This window comes from Somniosus microcephalus, unplaced genomic scaffold (assembly GCF_052327205.1).
Source record: "Somniosus microcephalus isolate GS21.2 unplaced genomic scaffold, FLI_Smic_1.0 unresolved_chr7, whole genome shotgun sequence".
NCBI classification, from domain to species: domain Eukaryota; kingdom Metazoa; phylum Chordata; class Chondrichthyes; order Squaliformes; family Somniosidae; genus Somniosus; species Somniosus microcephalus.
Genome location: NW_028225185.1, coordinates 36,835,144 through 36,853,220, shown reverse-complemented (window position 1 = coordinate 36,853,220; position 18,077 = coordinate 36,835,144). Strand labels below are relative to the sequence as shown.

General features: G+C 51.2%; 1 protein-coding gene across 1 annotated transcript; it reads right to left on the bottom strand.

Moving 5' to 3' along the window:
- Positions 1-2,479: 2,479 nt before the first annotated feature.
- On the bottom strand, positions 2,480-16,433 carry LOC147086792 (uncharacterized). The gene is made up of 4 exons (XM_085978973.1): positions 16,277-16,433; positions 7,249-7,400; positions 5,332-5,449; positions 2,480-3,380 (listed from the first exon to the last, which is right to left on the bottom strand). Exons 1-4 carry the CDS (start codon positions 16,382-16,384, stop codon positions 3,174-3,176), a joined length of 585 nt encoding a protein of 194 aa, XP_085835099.1. The 5' UTR covers positions 16,385-16,433; the 3' UTR covers positions 2,480-3,173.
- Between the last annotated feature and the right edge of the window lie 1,644 nt (positions 16,434-18,077).

Below are 18,077 nucleotides of genomic sequence, written 5' to 3'. Positions count from 1 at the left end.
GGGTGGTCACTGCCGGTACTGCAGTCTAAGACCAGTTATTCCCTTAAAGGGACATACACAAGATACAGAGTAAAGCTCCCTCTGCACTGTCCCATCAAACACTCCCAGGGCAGGTACAGCAAGGGTTAGATACAGAGTAAAGCTCCCTCTACATTGTCCCCATCAAACGCTCCCAGGGCAGGTACAGCACAGGTTAGATACAGAGTAAAGCTCCGTCTACACTGTCCCATCAAACACTCCCAGGGCAGGTACAACATGGGTTAGATACAGAGTAAAGCTCCCCCTACACTGTCCCATCAAACACTCCCAGGGCAGATACAGCACGGGTTAGATACAGAGTAAAGCTCGCTCTACACTGTCCCATCAAACACTCCCAGGGCAGGTACAGCACGGGGATAGATACAGAGTAAAGCTCCCTCTACACTGTCCCATCAAACACTCCCAGGGCAGGTACAGCACGGGTTAGATACAGAGTAAAGCTCCCTCTACACTGTCCCCATCAAACACTCCCAGGGCAGGTACAGCACGGGGTTAGATACAGAGTAAAGCTCCCGCTACACTGTCCCCATCAAACACTCCCAGGGCAGGTACAGCATGGGTTAGATACAGAGTAAAGCTCCCTCTACACTGTCCCCATCAAACACTCCCAGGGCAGGTACAGCATGGGTTAGATACAGAGTAAAGCTCCCTCTACACTGTCCCATCAAACACTCCGAGGACAGGTACAGCACGGGTTAGATACAGAGTAAAGCTCCCTCTACACTGTCCCCATCAAACACTCCCAGGGCAGGTGCAGCACGGGTGAGATACAGAGTAAAGCTCCCTCTACACTGTCCCCATCAAACACTCCCAGGGCAGGTGCAGCACGGGTTAGATACAGAGTAAAGCTCCCTCTACACTGTCCCATCAAACACTCCCAGGGCAGGTACAGCACGGGTTAGATACAGAGTAAAGCTCCCTCTACACTGTCCCATCAAACACTCCCAGGGCAGGTACAGCGCGGGTTAGATACAGAGTAAAGCTCCCTCTACACTGTCCCATCAAACACTCCCAGGGCAGGTACAGCACGGGTTAGATACAGAGTAAAGCTCCCTCTACACTAACCCATCAAACACTCCCAGGGCAGGTACAGCACGGGTTAGATGCAGAGTAAAGCTCCCTCTACACTAACCCATCAAACACTCCCAGGGCAGGTACAGCACGGGTTAGATACAGAGTAAAGCTCCCTCTACACTGTCCCCATCAAACACTCCCAGGGCAGGTACAGCACGGGATTAGATACAGAGTAAAGCTCCCTCTACACTGTCCCATCAAACATTCCCAGGGCAGGTACAGCACGGGTTAGATACAGAGTAAAGCTCCCTCTACACTAACCCATCAAACACTCCCAGGGCAGGTACAGCACGGGTTAGATACAGAGTAAAGCTCCCTCTACACTGTCCCATCAAACACTCCCAGGGCAGGTACAGTGCGGGTTAGATACAGAGTAAAGCTCCCTCTACACTGTCCCATCAAACACTCCCAGGGCAGGTACAGCACGGGTTAGATACAGAGTAAAGCTCCCTCTACACTAACCCATCAAACACTCCCAGGGCAGGTACAGCACGGGTTAGATGCAGAGTAAAGCTCCCTCTACACTAACCCATCAAACACTCCCAGGGCAGGTACAGCACGGGTTAGATACAGAGTAAAGCTCCCTCTACACTAACCCATCAAACACTCCCAGGGCAGGTACAGCACGGGTTAGATACAGAGTAAAGCTCCCTCTACACTGTCCCCATCAAACACTCCCAGGGCAGGTACAGCACGGGTTAGATACAGAGTAAAGCTCCCTCTACACTCTCCCCATCAAACACTCCCAGGGCAGGTACAGCACGGGTTAGATACAGAGTAAAGCTCCCTCTACACTGTCCCATCAAACACTCCCAGGGCAGGTACAGCACGGGTTAGATACAGAGTAAAGCTCCCTCTACACTGTCCCATCAAACACGCCCAGGGCAGGTACAGCACGGGTTAGATACAGAGTAAAGCTCCCTCTACACTAACCCATCAAACACTCCCAGGGCAGGTACAGCTCGGGTTAGATACAGAGTAAAGCTCCCTCTACACTGTCCCCATCAAACACTCCCAGGGCAGGTACAGCACGGGGTTAGATACAGAGTAAAGCTCCCTCTACACTGTCCCATCAAACACTCCCAGGGCAGGTACAGCACGGGTTAGATACAGAGTAAAGCTCCCTCTACACTGTCCCCATCAAACACTCCCAGGGCAGGTACAGCATGGGTTAGATACAGAGTAAAGCTCCCTCTACACTGTCTCATCAAACACTCCCAGGGCAGGTACAGCACGGGTTAGATACAGAGTAAAGCTCCCTCTACACTGTCCCCATCAAACACTCCCAGGGCAGGTACAGCACGGGTTAGATACAGAGTAAAACTGCACTGTTCCCATCAGTGAGAGTCAATAAAACCATCGAGGATATCGTTAATTGTCCTTTATTTATTTTAATCACATGATTTGCTGAGACAGTGGACTGGAAAACAGAGGCAGAGGCGGGTGGTGGCTTGCATAGGCCTGTGGGTCGCCATGGAAACAGGAGGTGCCCGTCGCCTCCGCTGGTGAATCTCGATGAGACTGAGAGTCTGGGAGGTGCGGACAACTTCTGTTAACTTCAGTGGTGAGTGTCCAACATCGTGGGACGAGCTGGAATCCGATGGAGGAGGAGGCATTCCTTCAACCTGTTGCGCGGCCCAAGGGGCCTTTGCGTCGTGGGAACGCACTGGCCTGGTCGAACGTGTCAAAGGTCGACCCGAGTCAATGCGCTCCCTTCCAATTGACGCCCGCCCCGCTCCCCTTCCTGATATAACGGCCACCTTTTCATTTCTCAGCCAATGGGAAGGCCAGATCTTTGGCGCAGCTCCCATCATGCATTGCGGTCCTGTGAGAATTGGGGCGCGCTCTACGGGACGCTATCAGTGACCACCCTACACCCAACCCCCTCGCGGGAAATGCCAATTGGGCCTCTTCCGCTTGTTGTGTCTCTCCGATATTTCCCCCCTTCGAACTGATTGCCAGCACCCAAAAACTTGTTCGCTCGAAGAGCAATGCCACTGAGTCCCCCGCCTACGGCCCCTCCCCTTCCCTCCCCCCCGCCGAGCTCTGCGCTGCCTAGGTCAATGCATCTCGTGACTCGGAGGCCTTCCCGGGTTGTTCTGTCGCCCGCAGTTCCGGTCGCCCCCCGGGGGGGAAGGCACGCCCTGCGGCCAGCCCCGTCCGCTGGAGACTCCGATCACGCAGCACGCCAGGCGCCGTCCCGCATTCCCGTGCACGTGGCTCCCGGGGTCGCCATGGTGACCCAGGTCGTCCTCGTTCTCGTGAATCTACGTGTTGAGAGAGAGAGAGAGAGAGAGAGAGAGGGGAAAAAAAAAAACACATGGATTGTGACGTAATAAAACTCACTACTCACTTGGTTCGAGTACAAAGCAAGGCTTTAATCAACTTGTTTCAAAACATGGAGGTCTAGTTGTACTTCACTAGTTCCTGTCTTACAAAATGTCCCTGGGCAAGCTGAGCCCACGCCCGAGTATTTATACTCCTTGGACGGCGCCACCAGCTGGCTGCCCAGTGTTATTTCATGAGTCGTTTCTTCATGATGATGAGATTGATAACAGATTGTATTACCAAACGTGACTCGCTGCCCCGTGTCCTAACTCGCACCGAGTCCCGTTCACCCATCACCCCCCCAGCGTGCTCGCTGACCTACATCAGCTCCCGGTCCCCCAACGCCTCCGATTTAAAACACTCATCCACCTGTTCAAATCCCTCCATGGTCCTCGCCCCCTCTCCCTATCTCTGTAACCTCCCCCAGCCCCTACAACCCTCCGAGATCTCTGCGCTCCTCCAATTCCGGCCTCTCGCGCATCCCCCCGATTTCCATCGCTCCGCCATTGGCGGCCGTGCCTTCAGCCGCCTGGGCCCCCGAGCTCTGGAATTCCCTCCCTAAACCTCTCCGCCTCTCTCTCTCCTCCTTTAAGACGCTCCTTAAAACCGACCTCTTTGACCAAGCTTTCGGTCACCTGTCCTAATATCTCCTTATGTGGCTCGGGGTCAAATTTTGTCTGATTTCCGCTCCTGTGAAGCGCCTTGGGATGTTTTACTAAGTTAAAGGCGCTATATAAATGCAAGTTGTTGGTTTTCTTGTTGTCACATCTTTTATTCCCTTATTAATTCTTGTATTGACATTTTTAATGGGAATTTCTTATGTAAACATGTCACACTGTAATTCCACCCTCTCACCAGTGATGGCGCTGTAATACCTCAGTCTCATAGCTCCCAAGCTGCAAAAAACTCTACTTCACTGTTTCATAAATTCCGGCATACAGTGGGGCCTGCTCTCGCCTCCAAGTCAGAAGGTCCTGGTTTCGAGCCCCCACTCCAGAGACTCGAGCCCCATAATCCAGGCCCGACACTCCCCCGGTGCCAGTACTGAGGGAGCGCCGCACTGTCGGAGGGGCAGTACTGAGGGTGCGCCGCACTGTCGGAGGGGCAGTACTGAGGGAGCGCCGCACTGTCGGAGGGGCAGTACTGAGGGAGCGCCGCACTGTCGGAGGGGCGGTACTGAGGGAGCGCCTCATTGTCGGAGGGGCGGTACTGAGGGAGCGCCGCACTGTTGGGGGGGCAGTACTGAGGGTGCGCCGCACTGTCGGAGGGGCGGTACTGAGGGAGCGCCTCATTGTCGGAGGGGCGGTACTGAGGGAGGGCCGCACTGTCGGAGGGGCGGTACTGAGGGAGCGCCGCACTGTCGGAGGGGCGGTACTGAGGGTGCGCCGCACTGTCAGAGGGGCAGTACTGAGGGCGCGCCGCACTGTCGGAGGGGCAGTACTGAGGGAGCGCCGCACTGTCGGAGGGGCGGTACTGAGGGAGCGCCTCATTGTCGGAGGGGCGGTACTGAGGGAGCGCCGCACTGTCGGCGGGGCGGTACTGAGGGAGCGCCGCACTGTCAGCGGGGCGGTACTGAGGGAGCGCCGCACTGTTGGAGGGGCGGTACTGAGGGAGCGCCGCACTGTCGGAGGGGCGGTACTGAGGGAGCGCCGCACTGTCGGTGGGGCAGTACTGAGGGAGCGCCGCACTGTCGGAGGGGCAGTACTGAGGGAGAGCCGCACTGTTGGAGGGGCAGTACTGCACTGTCGGAGGTCTCGAACCCATGACCTTCTGACTCCGAGGTCAGAGTGCGAGGCACCAAGCCACGGCTGACAGGCCGCGATCCGGTTTGAACGGCGCAGCAGGCCTGACGGGCCTACTCCTGGCCCTATGCCCGTAAGGGCCACTTACCACGATGGAGCGCCCGACGATCGAATGGGGCCCGTGGAGGATCAGCCGCACGGGGGCCAGCATCTGCCACAGGTCGCCACCCGCATTGGGATGAAAGTTCCCCAGATCCCCGGCGTGACTGCGGGGAAACAAATTAAAAAAAACAAGATGGAAGGACATTCGGGAATCCTCTGGAAAAACCCAGCGTATCTCAGTCAACTAGGTTCTTCCGCAGCGTCTGACCCCCCACCACTCCCCTGATCCTCACCGCCAGGGTCGGGCGTATCTCCCCTCCAAACACCTCACCCGGTCGAATAGCCCTTCCCCACCCCCCGCCCTTGCCACCTCCAATATTCTTACAACTAATAATAATAATCATTATGTGAGGTAATGAGGGAACTACTATCTCCAAGTTTGCAGACGACACAAAGCTGGGTGGGCGTGTGTGCTGTGAAGAGGATGCCGAGAAACTCCAGTATGATTTGGACAGGTTGGGCGATTGGACAGATGCATGGCAGATGCAGTATAATGTGGATAAATGCGAGGTTATCCACTTTGGTGGCAAAAACAGGAAGGCAGATTATTATCTGACGGCAATAGATTGGGAGAAGGGGAAGTGCAACAAGACCTGGGTGTCCTTGTGCACCAGTCGCTGAAGGTAAGCATGCAGGCGCAGCAGGCGGTTAAGAAGGCAAATGGTAGGTTGGCCTTCATAGCGAGAGGGTTCGAGTACAGGAGCAAGGATGTCTTGCTGCAGTTGTACAGGACCTTGGTGAGACCACACCTTGAGTATTGTGTGCAGTTTTGGTCGCCTTATCTGAGGAAGGATGTTCTTGCCATGGAGGGAGTTCCGCGAAGGTTCACCAGACTGATACCTGGGATGGCAGGAATGACGTATGAGGAGAGATTGCGTCGATTGGGCTTATACTTGCTGGAGTTTAGAAGAATGAGAGGGGATCTCATTGAAAGTTATAAAATTCTGACAGGACTAGACAGACTAGATGCAGGAAGGATGTTCCCGATGGTCGGGGAGTCCAGAACCAGGGGTCACAGTCTAAGGATAAGGGGTAAGCCATTTAGGACAGAGATGAGGAGGAATTTCTTCACCCAGAGAGTGGTGAACCTGTGGAATTCTCTACCACAGAAGGCGGTTGAAGCCAATTCATTAAATATATTCAAGAAGGAGTTAGATATATTTCTTAAGGCTAAGGGGATCAAGGGATATGGGGAGAAGGCAGGGACAGGGTACTGAATTCGGATGATCAGCCATGATCTCATTAAATGGCGGAGCAGGCTCGAGGGGCCGAATGGCCGACTCCTGCTCCTATCTTCTATGTTTCTATGTAATTGGCAAAAGAACCAGAGGGGGAGATGAGGAGAATGTTTAGAATGCAGCGAGTTGTTGTGATCGGGACCGCGCTGCCTGAAAGGGCGGCGGGAGTGGGTTCAAATCCTAAGAAATACCCACAACCTTCTGAGCCAGAGCTCATGAGAGCACGACGCCCCAAGCCATGGCTGACAGGCCGCACTCTGGTTGAACAGGCCTACTCCCGGTCGTATGCCCCTAGGGACCACTTACTATGGATACTTGAAGTGGGATAAAAATCGGCGGGGCGGTGGGAGGAAGAAGGAAGAGCAAGGAGGGAGTGGGACTAATCGGACGGCTCTTCCAAAGCGCCGGCAGAGGCACGATGAGCCGAAAGGCCTCCTTCTGCCCCACGCAGTCCTATAAACGAAAGTGCTCGAAAGAAAAGGCAAGAATATTTTTCTATCTAACTCCCTCCCCGCCTTCTGATTTTTTCCTCCTGGCTTCGTGCTCTCAGCTGTGTCCGGGGGTTCTTTTCATTCCTGGGGGACTCCAGCGCAATCCCCCTCTCCCGTGGTCAGTCTCCAGGCGAGACCCCCTTCCCGCCCCATCGCACCACCCCAATTCCGTACCTGCCATGTTGCATGTTGTGCGGGTTAAAGTGACCGCCCAGCGTCTCGCACCCTCCACTTAAGTCTCCAAACTCATGGATATGGATTCCGTGCGCTTTTCCGCTGCTGGGAAATCCTTGAAGATCCAGTACAATCTCAGTCCCGTTGCCTCTCTGCAACACAGGATTCGGGATTTAAATAATACTGTTCGTGATTAATGCCCCCCGCCATCCAACACTCCCAGGGCAGGTACAGCACGAGTTAGATACACAGTAAAGCTCCCTCTACACTGTCCCCATCAAACACTCCCAGGGCAGGTACAGCACGGGGTTAGATACAGACTAAAGCTCCCTCTACACTGTCTGCATCAAACACTCCCAGGGCAGGTACAGCACGGGTTAGATACAGAGTAAAGCTCCCTCTACACTGTCCCATCAAACACTCCCAGGGCAGGTACAGCACGGGTTAGATACAGAGTAAAGCTCCCTCTACACTGTCCCATCAAACACTCCCAGGGCAGGTACAGCACGGGTTAGATACAGAGTAAAGCTCCCTCTACACTGTCCCATCAAACACTCCCAGGGCAGCTACAGCACGGGGTTAGATACAGAGTAAAGCTCCCTCTACACTGTCCCATCAAACACTCCCAGGGCAGGTACAGCACGGGTTAGATACAGAGTAAAGCTCCCTCTACACTACCCCATCAAACACTCCCAGGGCAGGTACAGCACGGGGTTAGATACAGAATGTGGTAAACCACTGTTATACCTGCCTGTTTGGGTGTTTGTATTCCACTGTGTACATGTCTGTACATGCCTCGGCTGACTCCTCCCACGAGTCCAGGTATAAAGGTGACTGCTCCACAGTCCCTCTGTATTCTGGACTGGTCGACCACTCGAGGCACACCTTCATTCTCTTGTTAATAAAAGCCTGTTAGTTACTCGCTTAACCTCAGTCTTTTGAGTAATTGATAGCGCATCAATTTTATTAACAAGAGAATGAAGGTGTGCCTCGAAAGCTTCTTCTACACTGTCCCATCAAACACTCCCAGGGCAGGTACAGCACGGGTTAGATACAGAGTAAAGCTCCCTCTACACTGTCCCCATCAAACACTCCCAGGGCAGGTACAGCACGGGCTAGATACAGAGTAAAGCTCCCTCTACACTGTCCCCATCAAACACTCCCAGGGCAGGTACAGCACGGGTTAGATACAGAGTAAAGCTCCCTCTACACTGTCCCATCAAACACTCCCAGGGCAGGTACAGCACGGGTTAGATACAGAGTAAAGCTCCCTCTACACTGTCCCATCAAACACTCCCAGGGCAGGTACAGCACGGGTTAGATACAGAGTAAAGCTCCCTCTACACTGTCCCCTACTGAACCAGTCTAATATGTTCCCTTTTCTCACCCCTTCATGAGAGAGACCGCCAATTTTGCGCTGAGACGGAAACACACTTTAACTCGATACTTTATCCTCCTTGCGGCTCCTAGAGGTGAAAGGTCGATAGTTAACCCATTCCCTGGATGCCACTATCTGAGAATCCCTCGGAAGTTTTGAAATGTCTTTAAGAACCTATTATGTCTGTGTATAATTGAGACACGGACTGCAGGAGTTGATTATAACAAGTCTTTACTGAATGTAGACACCCTGGAAACTGAAACGACAGAAGCCTGCTAGGGCCTTTTATACAGGGGTGGTCACTGCCGGTACTGCAGTCTGAGACCAGTTATTCCCTTAAAGGTACATACACAACAATTCCTCCCCTTTTAGATAAACAGTACATAACATTCATTTAACAACTAAATAATAACTAATTACAATTACAATTACGGTTGCTAGATACATTGGTTGAAGTTAAGCAATTATGAGTTCAGTCTTTGAGGAGGCTTCCTGATTCTGTCTGGATAACGCCTCTTTGGGATATCAGGTTCTTCTGGCAAGGTTGAGTCGGGATCAATGTCGTTGTTTGGTTCGTCTGCTTCCAATATCACCGATTCTGCGGTAGATGCAATTGGTACTTCGGTTTCATCGCCAGGTGTATCAGATCGTGGTGTGGAGTTGACGTTTTCCAGTGACTCTAGAATCTGGTCAGCATGGCATCTTACAATGCTCTCTCCAACGTCCACGGTATACATTAGAGGTCCTTGCCGTGTACAGATCGTTCCTGGCTGCCATTTCTCTGTGCGGTAGTCCCGGGCCAAAACTGGTTGACCTATCTTAAAACTCCTGGTCGGCCTTTCATTCATATTCTGCAACTGCCTGTTCTCCACATCTCTTCTGACGTTTGGCTTAACCAAATCCAAGCGGCATCGTAGTCTTCGATTGAAGAACATCATGGCTGGTTTGGTTGGTAACCGCATGTGTCGCATTCCGGTAGGCAAACAAGAAGTTATCCACCTTGTGTTGTAAGGGTATATCTTCATTACACATTGCCTTGATAGCCTTCTTGAATGTTTGAACAAACCTCTCGGCTAATCCATTAGTGGCTGGATGATATGGGGCGGATGTGTAATGCTTAACACCATTGTTCTTTAAGAACCTCTGGAACTCTTCAGACACAAACTGTGGTCCATTGTCAGAGCAAATCTGTTCAGGCAGCCCATTCCTGGCGAATATGGTTCGTAAGACTGTGATAGTTTTTTCTGTGGTGGTTGAGGACATTTTTATTACCTCTGGCCACTTTGAATGTGCATCCACCGCAATTAAAAACATCGAGTCCATAAAGGGACCAGCAAAATCAATGTGCACCCTTTGCCATGGAGATGAGGGCCACTCCCATAGATGTAGAGGGGCTTGTGGTGGGGCGTTTTGGACCTTCTGGCATCCAGTACAGCTCTTGGTCATCTCTTCGATTTCTCTATCGATTCCCGGCCACCACACAAACGCTCTGGCTAAGTTCTTCATTTTTACCCCTCTCAGATAACCCTCATGAAGCTCATTGAGCACTCTATCCTTCAATTTGGGTGGAATTACTACTCTGGATCCACACATCAAGGTTCCTCTGCACACTGACAGCTGTTCTCTTCTCGGCGAGAATGCTGGCAGCAGTGGTTTGCCATGTGCTGGCCATCCCTTCACCGTTAAATCATAGACCCAGGAGAGTGTCGGGTCATTTCGTGTTTCCTTTTCTATGTTTGCATTTGTCACAGGGAGACATTCGACTATAGTCAAGTGGAATAACTCCACTGGATCCACTGCCAGTTCCTCTTCCACCGTCGGCAATGGTAGGCGTGACAATCCATCAGCATTCCCATGCTGTTTAGTTCCTTTGTACTCGATGTCATATTGGTGTGCCCCTAGGAACAGGGACCACCTCTGTAGCCGTTGTGCCGTCATTATCGGTACGCCCTTCTGAGGGTTGAAAATGGAGACGAGAGGTTGATGATCAGTTAGTAGAGTAAATTTCTGACCGTGCAGGTAGTGATTGAACTTCTTCACCCCCCACACCAGGCTGAGGGCCTCTCTGTCAATCTGGGCGTAGTTACGCTCGGCTGAAGTTAACGAGCGTGACGCAAAAGCTATCGGCCTCTCTGAACCATCAAGGAATTTATGTGACAGTACCGCCCCAATACCGTAGGGAGACGCATCACACGCCAGTCTTATCGGTAGTGATGGGTTGTAGTGAGCCAATACTTCTCTTGAAGTGATTAGGTCCTTACTCTTCTGAAAGGCCCGCTTACATTCATCGCTCCATTTCCATGCTACTCCCGTACGTAGTAGGGCGTTCAGTGGATGCAGAATTGTGGACAAATTCGGCAAAAACTTATGGTAGTAATTCACCAATCCGAGGAATGACCTCAGTTGCGACACATTTTCAGGCACTGGAGCCTTAACTACCGCTTCAATTTTGTCAGGGGACTTATGCAACCCCTCTTCATCAATCACGTGGCCACAATACGATATCTGTTTCTTAAAAAACTCGCACTTAGGGCGATTGGCTCGTAGCCCATGTTCACGTAGTCTAGTGAGCACCTGCTCTAGGTTGGCAAGGTGTTCACTGTCATCTTTGACAAAATGACAAAATTGCAAAAATTGAATGACAAAATTGCAAAAATTGTTTATACCAATCTGGCATAAAAGGAAATCTAAAAAGGTGACTCAACCGTGGATAACAGGGGAAATTAGAGACAGCATAAAATCCAAAGATAGGGCGTATAAAATAGCCAAAAAAAGCGCCAGAGCGGAAGATTGGGAACAGTTTAAGATAGAGCAAAGGAGGGCAAAGGGCATGATCAAGAGGGGCAAAATAGCTTACGAAAACAAGCTGGCGGAAAATATAAAAACTAACTCCAAAAGCTTTTATAAATATATCAAAAGGAAAAGACTGGTGAAAACCAAAGTTGGTCCATTGCAGTCAGATACGGGGGAATATATAATGGGAAATAAGGAAATGGCAGATCAACTAAATGCATACTTTGGGTCAGTCTTTACGAAGGAAGACACAAAAAACCTCCCTGGGATATCGGGAAAAATAGGGACATTGGCAAAGGAGGAACTGACGCAAATCAATATCTCTAAGGATATGGTGTTAAGGAAGCTAAAGGGATTGAAGGTGGACAAATCCCCAGGGCCTGATAACATGCATCCTAGGGTACTGAAGGAGGTGGCCCTAGAGATAGCGGATGCACTAAGGATGATTTTTCAGAATTCATTAGACTCGGGAACAGTGCCGATGGATTGGAGGGTAGCTAACGTTACCCCACTATTCAAAAAGGGGGGTAGGGAAAAAGCAGGTAATTACAGACCTGTAAGCCTTACATCAGTTGTGGGCAAAATGCTGGAGTCCATCATTAAGGATGAAATAGCGGAGCACTTAGCAAATGGGGACAGGATAGGACAGAGTCAACATGGATTTACAAAGGGTAAATCGTGCTTGACTAATCTATTGGAATTTTTTGAGGGAGTAACTGGTAGAATAGATGGGGGAGAGCCAGTAGATGTGGTGTACCTGGACTTCCAAAAGGCCTTCGATAAGGTCCCACATAAAAGATTAGCATGGAAAATTGAGGCTCATGGGATAAAGGGGAAAGTTTTGGCGTGGATAGGGAACTGGCTGTCAGATAGAAAACAGAGAGTTGGAATAAACGGCTCATTTTCTGAATGGCAGGCAGTAACAAGTGGGGTACCACAGGGATCTGTCCTGGGCCCCCAGCTGTTCACAATTTACATTAATGACCTGGATCAGGGAGTCGGATGCAGCATTTCCAAATTTGCAGACGACACTAAACTAGGAGGGGGGGTGGGCTCAGAGGAAGAGACCAGGAAGCTCCAGAGCGATTTGGACAGACTGGGCGATTGGGCGGATAAATGGCAGATGCACTATAATGTGGACAAGTGCGAAGTTATCCACCTTGGGTGCAGGAACGGGAGGGCAAATTATTATTTAAATGGCAATAGATTGGGAGAGGGGGAAGTACAGAGAGACCTGGGTGTTCTTGTACACCAGTCACTGAAGGCGAGCATGCAGGTGCAACAGGCGGTCAAGAAGGCAAACGGTATGCTGGCCTTCATAGCAAAAGGGTTAGAATACAGGAACAGGGATACCTTGCTGCAGCTGTACAGGGCACTGGTGAGACCACACCTCGAGTACTGTGTACAGTTTTGGTCGCCTCATCTGAGGAAGGATGTTCTTGCCATGGAGGGGGTGCAGCGGCGATTCACCAGGCTGATACCAGGAATGGCGGGAATGACCTATGAGGAGAGACTATGTAGTTTAGGGATGTACACACTGGAGTTTAGAAGATTGAGAGGGGACCTCATAGAAGTGTATAAAATTCTGACAGGTCTAGACAGACTGGATGCAGAAGGAATGTTTCCCTTGGCGGGTGAGAACAGAACTAGAGGACATAATTTAAGGATAAGGGCTAAACCATTTAGGACAGAGATGAGGGGGAATTTCTTCACTCAGAGAGTGGTGAACCTGTGGAACTCATTGCCACAGAGGGCAGTGTACGCCAGCTCATTAAATATATTTAAGAGGGAATTAGATATATTTCTACGGGCAAAAGGGGTTAAGGGTTACGGAGAGAAGGCGGGGACGGGATACTGAATTAAAGGATCAGCCATGATCTCATCGAATGGCGGAGCAGGCACGAAGGGCCGAATGGCCTACTCCTGCTCCTATCTTCTATGTATCTATGTATCTATGTATCTTCACCTGTCACTAGGATGTCATCCAAGTAACACTGAGTCCCCGGAATCCCTTGCAGGACTTGTTCCATCGCTCTTTGCCATATCGCCGGAGCTGATGCTACTCCGAATACCAGTCGATTATACTGGTAAAGACCTTTGTGAGTGTTTATCGTGAGATACTTCCTAGAGGATTCTTCAACCTCCATCTGCAAATATGCTTGTGCTAGGTCAATTTTTGCAAAACGCTTCCCTCCAGATAGTGAGGCGAAGATATCTTCTATCCTTGGAAGAGAATATTGTACTGTGTGAAGGACTGGGTTCACCGTCACCTTCAAGTCCCCACAGATGCGAACCTTCCTTGGCTCCTCAGACTTATTGTTTAACGTTTTCTTCATGACAGGAATGATGGGTGTCGCCCACTCGCTCCAGTCTACCTTAGATAACACGCCTGCATTCTCCAGATTCTCCAGCTCTGCCTCGACGGCTGGGCGAATTGCATGTGGTACCGGTCTTGCTTTGAAAAACTTGGGACTTGCATTCTCCTCTATTTTTATCGAGGCGGTTACGCCTTTAAGAGTGCCCAGTTCTTGTTGAAATACCTCTTTGGCGTCAGCTAAGATTGTTGACAATCGTCCAGGAGTGACGTCGTCATCCTTTTTACCAGCCACCGTCAGTGCCTGAATGGAGTGCCAGTCTAAACTTATCTTTCTGATCCATTCACGTCCCAATAACGGTGGTCCACCATCTTGCAGAATGTAGAGATACAATTTCCGTATTTTCTTGCCGTTGTATTCGACAGGCACCCTTATTTTTCCTCTGGGGTATACTTTTTGCCCCGTATACGTCCTCAAGACAATGGATGTCTCTCTCAAGGGTATGTGTGAGAATAGCCGCTCGTAGTCTCATCGATTCATGACAGTTAGAGCTGATCCTGTATCCAATTCCATTTTGACTTGGGACCCTACTATCGTGAGGGTGACCCAAACGGTTCGGTGATCCTCTTTTGCGATTACGTTGTGAAGTTTGAGACAGCTTAGTCTCTTGTTCCCGGATTCACTATCGCTCATCTGGTCTTCGGAACTACTGTCCGTCATCTTTTGTACTTTCCTGTACGGTTCCTTAGTAGCCTTTTTGTTGTCATTGGTCTTCTTCCCAGACCTGCAAACTCGTGCAATGTGTCCCATCTTTCCGCATTGCCTGCATATTTTGTCCTTGGACCAGCAGTCCTTCTGGTCATGGTTTGTTCTGCCGCAGCGATAACATTTTGCAAATCCCCGTGTCATTTCTTGGGTGCCGTATTCCTGTGGCTTTTGTTGTATTTCCGCAGCTCCCCTTGCTGCTGCTTCGTACGATACTGCCACGCTGAAAGCCTTATCTAGCGTCAGCTCTTTCTCTGAGAGTAAACTCTTCTGGGTTCCTTCACTCAGGAGTCCACAGACAAATTTGTCCCGTAAGGTATCTGCCAGTCCTGCTCCGAACTGGCAGTGCTTTGATAGCTTGCGTAGTTCCGTAAGGTACTCAGCATTGCTCTCATCTTTATGCTGAGTTCTCCTGTGGAATTTAAATCTTTCTGCTATCAGCAGCGGTGTAGGATTTAGGTGTTCCTGTAGGATAGCAACAATTTCGTTAAAACTCTTCGCCTTCGGTTTGGCTGGAGTAATCAGGTCCCGCAATAGGCCGTACATTCTTGCGCCCATTAAATTTAGCAGTACCGATGCATTTTTCTCATCGGCTATTTCGTTTGCCTCGCAATATACCTCGACTCTTTCCACATATGTGGTCCAGCCTTCTATTGCATTATCGAAGGCAGTGATATCGCCAGTCTTTGGCATCTTGAAAATCTAAGATGGCGCCTCCCGCGCTTTGCCTTCGTCCCCGATGGATCAAAATGGCGCCTCCCGCGCTTTTCCTTCTTCCCCGCCGAGTTAAGATGGCGCCTCCCGCGCTTTCCCACCGCTGCCGCTGCTGCCAACGCTGTTGCTGGCGATTATATTTATTTTATTATCCTGTAATGGCGACGCCCTATGGTCTTCGCGCCTCCCCGATCACTGCTGCCAACGCCGCTCTCCGCGGTATTTTTATTTTTCTATCACGCTTCAATATTTGCTCCGTTAATTGAAGAACCGTTCCCGTCGTGGAGCGGACCCTCTGGGACACTTCCCTCCCTCTTCTTAGGTCCGAACGCTGCCCGGCTTCGAAGCACCGGCCGCGCCATGTGTGCTCCACCCTCTCTCTCTCTCTTTGTTTCCCGACTCGCTGCCCAGCCCCGTTGCAGAACCACCCGATCGAGCTCTAGCCCGCCGCAGCCCAGGAAGGATCAGTGCACTACCTGTCACCAGCCCGATTAGCTGGGAAACCACAGACTGGAGAACCAAGCCTGGCTCTCGACAGTCTCACCTGCACTTTTCAATTCGATGATTTGGAGGGCGGTTGCCCACGGTCGACGCCCGTTTCTCGAGTTTCTTTGGATTATTTATTTATTTATTTATTTTTCTTCTGGCTTTGACCTTCAATAACGTCGTCTGAGGTGCTGCCGAGTTGCAGGTAAGTTCGTTTCTTACTCGTCGCCAGTATTATGTCCGTGTATAATTAAGACACGGACTGCAGGAGTTGATTATAACAAGTCTTTACTGAATGGAGACAACCTGGAAACTGAAACTACAGAAGCCTGCTAGGGCCTTTTATACAGGGGTGGTCACTGCCGGTACTGCAGTCTGAGACCAGTTATTCCCTTAAAGGTACATACACAACAGAACCCTTTTTGACATCAGGACTGAAATTCCCTGCCTACACTGCCCCCACCACCCCCCACCGCCCCTGCCGCCTACACCTCCCATATTGCCTTGTCAATGCTTCGCCCCTCTGCTATCTTAAAGGGCCAGTCCGCCGGGCCGGCCCTGCCCTGCCTCCCAGTACCTGTCCCCTGATGCGGATTTCTCCCGTGATGTTGCTCGCCTCGGGTTGCATGTGGCAGGCGGCATGCGATGTGTGGCAGTGTTCTCCATGGTGGCCGCGTTCCCTCATGAATCCATGCCCGGGTGGCGGCTGAAAGCAACAGGAAAAGCGACCTCAACAGTTTTTAGTGATTAGAAATGGATTACGGGGCTCGAGTCTCTGGAGTGGGGGTTCGAAACCAGGACCTTCGGACTCGGAGGCGAGAGCGAGACCCACTTTATGCCAGAATGTATGAAACAGTGAAGTAGAGTTTTTTGCAGCTTGGGGGTTGGGAGACTGAGTTATTACAGCGCCATCACTGGTGGGAGGGTGGAATTACAGCGTGACATGTTTACATAAGAAATTCCCATTAAAAATGTCAATACAAGATTGAATAAAGGAATAAAAGATGTGACAACAACCAGGCCAACAACTTTCCTTTAGAAAGCGCCTTTAACTTAGTAAAACATCCCAAGGTGCTTCACAAGAGCGTAAACCAGACAAAATCTGACCCCGAGCCACACGAGGAGATATTAGGGACAGGTGACCAAAAGCTGGGTTAAAGAGGTCGGTTTTAAGGAGCGTCTTAAAGGAGGAGAGAGAGAGAGAGGTGGAGAGGTTTAGGGAGGGAATTCCAGAGCTCGGGGCCCTGGCGCGGTCGCCAATGGTGGAGCGATGGAAATCGGGGGGATGCGCAAGAGGCCAGAATTAGAGGAGTGCAGAGATCTTGGAGGGTTGTGGGGACTGGAGGAGGTCACAGAGATAGGGAGGGTTGTAGGGGCTGGAGGAGGTTACAGCGATAGGGAGGGTTGTAGGGGCTGGAGGAGGTTACAGAGATAGGGAGGGTTGTAGGGGCTGGAGAAGATTACAGAGATAGGGAGGGTTGTAGGGGCTAGAGGAGGTTACAAAGATAGGGAGGGTTGTAGGGGCTGGAGAAGATTACGGAGATAGGGAGGGTTGTAGGGGCTGGAGGAGGTTACAAAGATAGGGAGGGTTGTAGGGGCTGGAGAAGATTACAGAGATAGGGAGGGTTGTAGGGGCTAGAGGAGGTTACAGAGATAGGGAGGGTTGTAGGGGCTGGAGGAGTTTACAGAGATAGGGAGGGTTGTAGGGGGCTGGAGGAGGTTACAGAGATAGGGAGGGTTGTAGGGGCTGGAGGAGGTTACAGAGATAGGGAGGGTTGTGGGGACTGGAGGAGGTTACAGAGATAGGAAGGGGTGTAGGGGCTGGAGGAGGTTACAGAGATAGGGAGGGTTGTAGGGGCTGGAGGAGGTTACAGAGATAGGGAGGCTTGTGGGGACTGGAGGAGGTTACAGAGATAGGGAGGGTTGTGGGGACTGGAGGAGGTTACAGAGATAGGGAGGGTTGTAGGGGCTGGAGGAGGTTACAGAGATAGGGAGGGTTGTGGGGGCTGGCGGAGGTTACAGAGATAGGGAGGGTTGTGGGGACTGGAGGAGGTTACAGAGATAGGGAGGGTTGTAGGGGCTGGAGGAGGTTACAGAGATAGGGAGGGCTGTAGGGGCTGGAGGAGGTTACAGAGATAGGGAGGTTGTAGGGGCTGGAGGAAGTTACAGAGATAGGGAGGGAAGGGCGAGGAGGTCGCGGAGAGATTTAATAAGGAGGATGGAGAATTTTAAAATTGAGGGAGTGAATGTAGGCCAGCGAGCTAAATTCTGGTGTTCCCCCCCCACCCCATTCTCATCCTCTACCTCCTCCCCCCGGTCAATTCTATTGGGGAAACCCCAGGTGAAAGGGCCGAGGCCCCAGAGGGCAGGGCACGCAC